The sequence below is a fragment of the Opisthorchis viverrini genome (genome assembly GCF_000715545.1).
Source record: "Opisthorchis viverrini unplaced genomic scaffold opera_v5_185, whole genome shotgun sequence".
NCBI lineage: Eukaryota > Metazoa > Platyhelminthes > Trematoda > Opisthorchiida > Opisthorchiidae > Opisthorchis > Opisthorchis viverrini.
The window spans coordinates 344449-355094 of NW_008751843.1; the positions used below are offsets into that span (position 1 = coordinate 344449).

Consider the following 10646-nt stretch of genomic DNA (forward strand, 5'->3'; position numbering starts at 1 on the left):
CCGTGATGAGGGATAAATGTATAGTCGTTGCGGATTGCCACGGGTTCATTGATTCGGCATTTTAGACCTTTGAGTTGCAATCAAATGAATTATTCGTCATCACGGGATTCGAAAGCGAGGTCTGCAAAGCGTATGCTACGAAATTAGGCCTCAAATTACCGGTTTCCATCAGCTCCGAATTTGGACAAATCAGTTTGATTGCCACTGTCCTACGGGGCACACTCGGCTTGTTCTCCATGGACCGATCAAGATCAACGTCCAAGCAAGCTCTTTTAGCTGAACGGTAGGTAGACTGATCGGCAACTAATGGGGATAGTTTAATTTATAAATGTGCACCCACTTGGTGGTCACCCTCCGATTCCACCAGCAGCACGCGACCGCACTCTCGAAACTTGGCTATGATGGACGGCATGTCATCTAAGAGACCAACTAAAAGGTAACCAACGACCTACTTAACAATGGGGTCGACACTTGACGCGATAGTTACGCACATCCTTCAAAGTTAGTACCTTTCCAAAGTGGTCGGCGACGTACTGCCGAATTTCCGATGACGGAGCACCGTATTTCAAAAGGGTAGAACACTCCTTTAATTCATCATTTGTCAGTCGCCGGTTGATGGGGAGCCTGTCAAAAATAAACTTGCTGCGTGGATGGTTGTGCTCCAGGTAGTACGAAGTAACCCTCAAGCAGTCATGGTACCGGCGAACGTGGAACCTTGCCGGACAATCAGTACGACGTGTGCTACAACGTATACACAGTCAACCATTAACTTACTAGGTGCGACGAATTCCACGGCTTCTGCTTCGTCTGCAGGGATGTCTGCTGCAACGGTAGGAGGCTTTTTCATACAAAAGTAGCGAATTGCTGCTCTTTTTGGAGTCTATACGGACGAAAACAACGAAATGTTTCGTCTGGTACTCTTTCAAAGCGACTTGAAATGCATTGAATGAGAAAAAACTTTGGCGAGCTAAATTCTCCACAAAATCATCCTCCGCATCCACATGCTCAGCCATAGCAGCCATTTAAAATATGAATATCCCGGGTCTTGAATATCGTGTGGATTGAGTAGATTTAAACAACTTTCAACAAAACTGCGGCCGTTTGGGAAGATCTCATACGCCCGAAAAATTACCATCAAATGTTAAAACTTTATGTTAAAGTTTTCCTCCTTCGAACCACGGTTTCAGAGAAATTTTCGGCGTGCGTCTAGCCCACGGCCACGTGAGGACAAGCAAAACGTAGGGCTTCTCACGACAATGGCGCACCATACCAAATCAAATCCATTTAGATCATCCGATGGTCCACACCCCATAGGAACTGGGAAATGCAGGGCATTGTGGTTTTTATCACTGCGAGACAAATGAAAGAGCCTTAATGCCTCCCGAATAGTGCTCAGTATCCACACAAAAGTGTTGAATTTTTGAAAGCTACGACGTGTCCCTGATGGACTAAGAGATAGGCAATTGAGTTCGGAGTACGAGACCAGACGTTTTAGCTCCAGTTAGGCTTCCCAGGGTTTCAGCAATGCTAAGAACATTTTGGCGCAAAAACCTTTGTTCCACTCGGAGTGTTTGAAATTAAGAGCATGTGTGGCCATTGGGCCCCTAATAGAACCAGTTAGATACCTAAAGCGCATAAATTAGGAAAATACGGGTAATTGAAGCAAGCGATAAAATAGCCTGAAACAATTTGATGAATACATTTCAAGAGATCTCCGCTTCTTCGTGTGAGATAAGTGCGATTTTACACAGGTATATACGTCGGCTTAACATCCCAAAAGTTATATGCGTCACTTCAGATGCCATCCATTAACCCATCCTCAGAAAATCTTTTTGTGACCATCTACATCATCTCCTTCAATAAAATTTCGGCGCGAATTTGATATCTGTGCTTTCGGAAATCTCGATTCAAACGTTACTACATACTCAAATTCTTCACACTTCAAAGTGCTTTCATCTAAGTTAATCATATTTTTCTGAGGTATACGACTGTCAGCAGAAAGCGAAGCGCTCTGTAAAGCAGCGTGTTAACGGGGGAGTCTAAAAGGTGTCGGGCGGCGATCCCCGGATTCGAACAGCGGACACATCGTTCCCTACGCCCAAACTTATCCGGCTACGCCTGCAAGCCTTGGGTAGTCGTTGGTGAAAAGGTCTGTTAAGCGGTTAAGCTCGCATGGAGTCAAACGTTAATGTCTGGATCACGTGACTCGATCCAGCTAATCGTTTGCCTGAGTTTGGCTAGTGCATGAATCGATTATAGCCTAGCATTCGAACCACGCTTCTGGCGCCCTCATCCCGACTCTTATCGGCTGGAATTTAAATGGTGGTAACATACGAAAATGGAAGCCGGGCTGAATGGTGTTTTACTGTCAACCCTTTTGAACGCCGCTGTGAATCAGTAAGGGGAGGTTTGTGAGGAAACTTTCCATTAAGTACTAATTAGCTGGTGTAACTATTGCAGAATGTTCATTGTTTTCAGCAACTTGGCAGAACCTGCTTTTGACGCATGTTATCGTCCATCTTGGACCTAATTATCAGTATTAGACAAATCGATGGCGATAAAAATGGCACCCAGTATTCGCACGATGGAACTGAATTTTCGAAAGCTATGACGTGTCCCTGATGGACTACTCGGGACAGGAAAGTGTGTTCAAAGTACCAGTTCAAAGGTTTGAGCCTCATTAAGGTATCAAGGGGTCTCGGCGATGCTAGGAAATTATTCAACCAGAATTTCCCGCATAAGGTATGATTGTTCCGGTGGACAATCTTATTTTGTGAGCCGCAACAACGCGAACGTAGATTGAAATGTTTTTTGTTTGAGTACGTACGCAACACAATACAACATTTTGACGCGAAAACTTTTACTCCATTCGTAAAGGTTTCGCAAGTAAGAGCATAATGCGGTTAATCGGACCCTAATAAAAACTAAAGAAAAAAGGGTATTCTGAACAACACGGGGTTAGCGGTTGCTGCTCCGGTTTCAAAAGTTTCAGTTCTGTTACCCAAGACGCAGCCCATCCAATGCCTTTCAGCTTTCGACTTGCGTTCGTTGTGTAGGGGAACTGGTATTATTACATGTTTAGTCATATCATTAGCCACCTCACCTCTGTCCAGTTAGTATGCTCCCGATCCAGGATGCTGAACCTGCGCGGAACCTTGCAGAACTTCCGCACAAACGGAGGGATTTTAGGACGAGAGGGACTGATACATTTGGGAAGACGCGTTGACCGCACAATGATCTTAATTGCAAAAGATCTACGAATGGAATAACAACTTTTGAGCCAAAATGGTGCATTTTGTTGCATTGTGCTCAAACGAAAAACCATTTCAATCTACGTTCGCATTTTTGCAGCTCGCCAGATTTGATTGCCTATTGAAGCAATCATATCTCATGCGGGGGGGCTGATAGAATAATTTCCCTGCATCGCTGAGAGCCTTGATGCCTAAATGGGTCTCAAACATTTGGACTGGTACGCTGAACTCAATTTCCTGTCTCAATTTGTCCATCAGGGACACGTCATAGCTTTGGGAAATTCGGTATTGAGCGCCCCTACTTGTGCAAAAACGCCATCAAGCTTACTACAGGATTTAAAACCATGGTTGTGAAAAGGTAGACACCAAGTGTATCCTAATTGGTCGGTCGAAGAGCTTCGATGGACTTACATGCTGCACTGTCCTATGAGCTTCGGGAAAACTTAGCATCAATAGTCTAGCCCGCCACCGATTGTCAGCCTCGTTCAAATACCGGAAGCCCTAATTTCGAATGGATGGCCGAATTCACGGTGATTTTGTCACCCTTTGGTGGAAATGACAGAAGATCGACTATTGAAAACCATTGTACCTCTCTGCCGCCGCGATCGGGTTCAGCTTTGCTATGTGAGGAGGATCGGAACGGCGTCCGCCAAATTTGAAATTCCTGGTTAGGAATGCAAGCCGGGTCCATCGCAGCAATCTGAAATGGCTGTGATCCGCTTCCGTCTCGAAAACTTGAAGTCAACAGAATGCAAAGAACGTTCGTATGTCTACCCGAACTCTCCTTCCCCTTGAATAACTTTCAGCCTCCGTTCTAGACAAAAGTTCCCTTATCCGCCCGCGTCAAATTCCGTCCTACCGTGTGTTCCATCTAAGGAGTTCGCTCGCGTAATCCCAAATATTCCATATTTCCATAATATTTTCCCGCCTTAACACTCTACGCTGTGTGACAAATCTCCCATACAAATTTCCTACGCAGTCTTGGCGAGCATCCCCTACGACCAGAACCAATCCACTAGGCTAAATTTCAAAACACTCGGTCTTTATGGTTCTCACCACCACACTCACAGTTTTGACAAATACAGTTTATTATTCGCTGTTTCTCTGGCTAATAATTTGTTCCGCTCTCCTACCAAAGTAACCACACCCACCGGGTTGCTCAGATTCACCTGATTTTGAGCTAATGCTCCATGCCTAGCAGTGCGCCGGGCAGCTCGATGTTGGGACCCAACCTATTATGTGTACAAATTAACGACCGCTCTACCCTTTCGAGTCATTTGTGGGCCATGATAAACGGGAATTTTCATACTATGATCGGAAGGCCTAATAAAATAGAGAATTGGGCTACCGCAAGAAACCCAAGGTTCAAAGGGTGCAGGTGCATCCTCATAACGTTGGTTGTTTACTAAACGACCACACGGACCTTGGGATGTTAATTTCACAGAGACCTTAAAGCGGTTAACGGTAATCGTTGAATGACAGACTGCGCAAATTAATCAGATTTATCAGGTGGAGTCTCGTAAACTTTTATCTAGGGGGCTCCCGCTAAGTGTGCTGTAGGCATATACTGGAATGAGTTATTCGGTCAGGCCATCCCAACAACCGAATAGCCACGAACGATACAAGGGGCCTATGCTTCACTGTTTATAAACAGCCACTGCTAAACATCTACGGCCTTGGATATCACAAACTGAGCGAAAGCCTCATCCGTACGAAGATTCCTGCACAACAAAAACGCCACCCTATATGTTGGGCCGCACGCCAAACATGAAACACAAACGCTCCCGTTGCACTGCAGATAGAAACGTAGCGGCATTGTATGCACTACGAAGCGATTATTAGTGACTGACAAGAGCGAGCTGATTCGATACATACGACTATGTACGTTCAAAGAGACTGAGCACCTCTAGGGAGTTCTTTCAAGATACCACTCTAGATTGAACCAGTTTCAATGGTAATGTAAAGCGCCGCTGGATACCATACTCGGTTGAAAGACACAAAGTTTACTACTCTCTCTCGTCCGCTTTAAAAAGCAAAAACAGGGGAAACAAAATCGCACAAAAAGGCGAGAATAAGTTGAATAGTGAGTTGTATTATTCAGGAAGGAGACACCCAGCACTGTCCGTAAAATTATTCAAATTCATATTTACTACCAAAATTCATACCGATTTCATCGGCGTTTGATCACTGCAAAAGCCGGATACCAGTTCACTCACCATTTATTGACCCAGGTCTATTGTTGCTGAAACTGGATCACCGAAAAGCCTCATTGGATCCACAAGAAACCCGTGAAACCCCTCCCGGATTGGTATTGTGATTTGGGGTTGGAGTTAGAAGTATTCACACTCACGAACCGGTTAGTGGCGGGCTTTATAATCCATTTTCGGTGCTTTTGCGATGCAGGTTTGTTCAGCAGTCTGACCGTATTATAAACCTTTGAACAGCTTAGAAATAACCCAAAGTTTTTGAAATTAGGCCTGTCGGATGAATCCTCTGGCAGAGTGCTGGTTGTTTTGGTCAATGCACGCATGCGAATGGCAAATCTGATGGATGCTGTGAAAAAGCAGTTAGGCGTTGGCTGTCATATTACTTTAAAGTCCCAGGACGGTCAAGTAGGGTGTGTTCATTTGTAACTCACTGCTCCAGTCAATTGAAACTCCTTCAAATACTCGGCTAGAGGATTTTTTGTTTGTTGAATCTGATTCAGTGGATGCCCCGACAGTCCCCAATTTTACTATCTTTCCACGCTCCTCAGTGGACTGGTCTAAAATACCAGAGAAAAACCGCCTGAAGGTTCAGTTGATGGATACCTGTGGTAAATTTGCTTGTTCATGACCTAGATGGTGTAATATCTTTGCTGTAGTTTAAACGTTGTTGATCAGACCCGTCCGATTCTACCGAGGCCTGGGAAGACGTGATCTTCTCGGTTGCCTCACTGCATTCTCTGATTTTCCAAAGGGTAATCCGGGTTACTTGTCTCCTTTCGTGGGGGTTTTCGCTAAAGGAGATACTCCCGTCACCAAGCGAAGCAACACTACAAAGATGTCGATTGCTTTCCTGGATAGCGACTTAACTGCGCTACTCAATCGATTAGGTCAGGTTAGTCCGTGAGAAGCTTCTCATGGTTGTTCTACAAGTGGATCAGTTGGGTGGTTTTAGCTACCGGCGGTCAAAAGACTCCAGCTTCTCTTACTAGCCCACCAGTTCTGACCCAATGCTGCGACCTTGACGTGGTTACCGAACTTCAGTTCTTCGATGACCCCGCGGACCGCACTGGTTCAAACTCCGTTCCACAAGGTGCATCCTTACCCGGAAGGCCAAAGGGGACCTGTCAGACCAAGAGCGGTGAAACTCCGTACTGCGAGTAATCGTAATGTGAGGCGGTCTGGAGATGATGTATTCTCCTTTGCGATGGAATTGTGATTAAGTAAGCTATTTCCCCTACGCGGCCATCATCTCCACATCCATGGAAGCAGCGATGCTGCGTTACCTCGAGGAAGGATGGGTCAGAAAGGGTCGACCCTAAGAACCGCACACTCCGACCGCCCGACACTTGCCCACCGCCGCCAGCGCATCAACGTTCGAAATACTTTTGAAACTAAAGAGTCCGACACTGCTCGGAAAACAGCTACTATGTGCAGCCACATTAGGAACCAGACATAATGTCTTACTTCTTGCTCCCTTGGATTAAATCAGCGCCTCCTCCCCTCGGAACAGGTCAGAAAATAAAAAAAAATCGGTCAGGTGTTGTACTCTTGTGGTGCCTAGCTGCCATGTCAATCAGAGGATTCTCAAGGGCTGTGATACTATCAGGCTATCCAAGTCGACATGCTGAGGTTGGGTTCGAATCATATACCTTCCGGCCCGTAAACTGGCGCCTTAAGCACTGAGTTATCTCAAGCTCTGAACAGGTCGGACTATTGAGGATTCCCTCAAGAAAACCCTTACAATCGCTGCCTCGTGGTCCAAACTTTTGAGGCATAGGCTAGGGAAAGTGTCTCCGAACAAAACCCTCTATTATCCACTATCCTGTGGGTCAGACTTCTGAGTTAAGAGCTCAAGGTGGGTACTTCAACAAAATCCCCTTCCTCGGTCTAGGCAACCGGATAATGTCATTTGCCCGCACAGTCCCTTGTCCACCGGTGTCCCTACTCAACCAATTTCCACTAATAAATTAAACGTCGCTGGGTCACTTGAATACCGGTAATCCTACCGGTCTGCCTTATCCAGCCCTCTGCCCATTAACAGTACGCTAAACCCATGATGTCCCCTTCTACATAGCATCTTTCGACGTCCTCACTTTGTCCAGTTGGCAAACAGACAGTGCAAACCTTATACTCATTTAAAATCGGTGTTGTGTATCTAGAACACGTATACATGCATCCCACAATGCCAAGGACGAACTCAGAACTTACACAGTTCAGGCTCCCTTTTCAGGGTGATCTAGAGGCGGTGATGTATGCATAGTGTATGTATGGTGTGAGAGTTGGCCGTCCAGCTGCAACACCCTTTCAGTGCTTGGCTGCCATGCCACTCGAGGGATGAGATACCCCCAGGCTGCCCAGGCATGGACAGGAGCAGTTGAGATGCCGAGGTTGGGTTAGAACCATGGACCTCCGGTCAGTAAGTTAGCCACTGATCTATGCCGAGCTCGAGCACTCGACCCCTGGGCTGAACGCGCTGTGCTAGATTGAATTCCAATGGGCAGTCGTCTTTGCGCTCAATCAAGCTCAATGCCTCGACGCAAAAGTAGGAGCCTTGTGTTGTGTTGGCATATGCCCCAGCGGACTGTTGTTCTGACACTGAGAAGGATACTTTCCATCGAGACTTATCCGGGCTTATTCGCCAAACAAGAAGCATTGTGTGATACGAGCCGTCAGCGTAAACGTTCGCGTCGCATAACGTGGCCGCCACCAAGTTCCAACCAATCGTGGACGCAGTCGGATCACGTAACCATCAGCCACACTTCAGGACCGCCATTCCTTCTGGGGTGCACACCTTGATTCCGGGCATGGGAGTTCGAGCACGCCTGACAATTTGTTTCCCTCCAAGCCTTGTCAAGCCAGGAAGGCCATAACTCAGCAGTATCGGCCTGGGGTAGCCTAACTACTCTCTACAGTAAACCAATACTGTACTGGTAGGGAGCACGTGAATGAGGCACGGAATAGTGTAAAAGAAGCTGTGCTGGTGGCGTTCTGTCTGACTTCTCCGATACGGTCAACTGACCACTGGATATAGTCGGAGTCGCAAGTCCTAATTGATGCTAGGAAATCTATACTACCCTGCAAGGAGTTGAACGGCGCACGCGAATCCCTCAAATGCCAAATTCTGAAGGGCCTAAGGAAAGACCGATGACTTCGATGGGCAATAAAAGCCCAGCGGAAACATCCCTGTCCTCTATCAAATAGTACGATCAACTGACCAGAAGAAGGAACCGTCAGTTAGACAATAAGCGAAAAAACGGCTCAATGATTCAGTTGAACGGCGCGAATCCCTCAAATGCCAAATTCTGAAGGGCCTAAGGAAAGACCGATGACTTCGATGGGCAATAAAAGCCCAGCGGAAACATCCCTGTCCTCTATCAAATAGTACGATCAACTGACCAGAAGAAGGAACCGTCAGTTAGACAATAAGCGAAAAAACGGCTCAATGATTCACTCGCAAAACTTTACTGGAAAGATGAGTCGAACACTTAGAAGAGCAACTTGACTACTTTCCCGCAACACCTGGGTTGTGCATGTATGCGAATGGAATGCAAGGCTCAATCAGCCGTCAGAAGAAATTAAGTATGAAATATGCCTGATGAAACGTGAAAATTCCCCAGAACTGGAAGGTCTGTATCCAGCTCTCTCGTATCTGAAAAATCTTACTGGCGCTATATAGCGTGAAGTACCTGCAGAGTAAGGCACCTTGACAGTAAGTCTTGTCCTCAAAAAGTATATGGGAGCACAGTATAGAAACCACAGTGACATCAGCCTGGTAGCTTCGGAAGTGCTCTCTAATTTTATCCTCCGAAGGTTGACTGAGCACATAGAGAGGCAGATCCATGAAAACCAAGCTAGGTTCCGTTCTGCAAGACAGTGCATCACATTTTCACCCTCCTAAAGATTCTGGAACAGCGACGCTGCTTCAAGCAACCAACAATGGTAGTTTTTCTTAACTTGAAAGCTGTATTTGGCTTTATGCCCCGTCGGGCAATGCCTATGTAGCAGATGCATCCTTAAGGCACTGTGCGCCAACTCCCGCGAACGTGTGCAGGTCTACGGAAAGCTCTCGCCTGAGTTCACTACATCAAGTAGTGTCAGGCGAGACTATCCTCTTTCACCCTTCCTCTTCGTCACTGATATGGTGATGACAGACTCAATTCCAGTCTACAGTGCCATGACCTAAAGGTGTCACTCCGTCCTGGTGGTCTAGTCACTGTGCTGTAATGATCCTGCGGGCTATAATGGCCCGTACTCAGCTCTTAAAGATTCAACCATGCTTGGAAGACCAACGAGGAGCAGCCCAGCGAAGAACAGCGAGTTTCGTACTTCGAGCCTGTTTGTCTGTGTCGTGTTTGCTTATGCTCCAACGGACTGCAGTTCTGATATAATGGCCCTCAGCTCTTAAAGATTCAACCATGCTTGGAAGACCAACGAGGAGCAGCCCAGCGAAGAACAGCGAGTTTCGTACTTCGATCGAGCTTGTCTGTGTCGTGTTTGCTTATGCTCCAACGGACTGCAGTTCTGATGCGGAGAAGGATACTTTCTATCGAGAGCTATCCGGGCTCATTCGTCAGGCAAAAAGTACCGACATTGTGATCCTTGCAGGCGATTTGAATGCTCAAGTGGGTCGTCTGAGCTCCTTGGAATCACATTTGGGTGGTCGTTTCGGAGTCGATGCTCGCCACACAGACAACGGAGATCGACTCCTTCAGCTGTGTGCTGATCACGAACTGTTTCTGGCAAGTACGAGCTTCAAACATAAACGTTCGCACCGCGTAACCTGGCGGCCGCCAACTACAAATCAACCGTGGACCCAGTTGGACCACGTGACCATCAGCCACCGGTGGAGAGCCACAATTCAAGACTGCCGTTCTTTCTGGGGCACACCACTTGATTCCGATCACGCCGTGGTGCGGCAAGAAGCATGCCAATCCACTATCTTCGAAGAGCTGTCACAGCTCAACAGTATCGATCTGAGCTAGCCCATCAACTCTCCACAGTAAAACAATACTGTGGTGGCAGTGAGCATGTGGATGAAGCGTGGCAAAATGTGAAAGGAGCTATACTAGCGGCGTTCAGTTCTGCCTGCCCGACTTCTCCAATTCGACCACAGGACCACTGGATGTCGAGGCTGTTGTCCATGATTGATGCCAGGAAAGCCATACCAGCAGGCAACGAGTACGACGGC

General features: G+C 46.9%; 1 protein-coding gene across 1 annotated transcript in view; it reads left to right on the top strand.

Annotated features, from left to right (window-relative positions):
* Window positions 1-5950: 5950 nt before the first annotated feature.
* The window catches only part of T265_14391 (hypothetical protein), a gene marked incomplete at both ends in the record, with an annotated part of 49777 nt that continues 45081 nt past the window's right edge, over window positions 5951-10646 (top strand). The window contains one exon of the mRNA XM_009173426.1: window positions 5951-6066. Coding sequence (XP_009171690.1) covers window positions 5952-6066 — 115 coding nt within the window. The remainder of the gene's footprint in view (window positions 6067-10646) is intronic.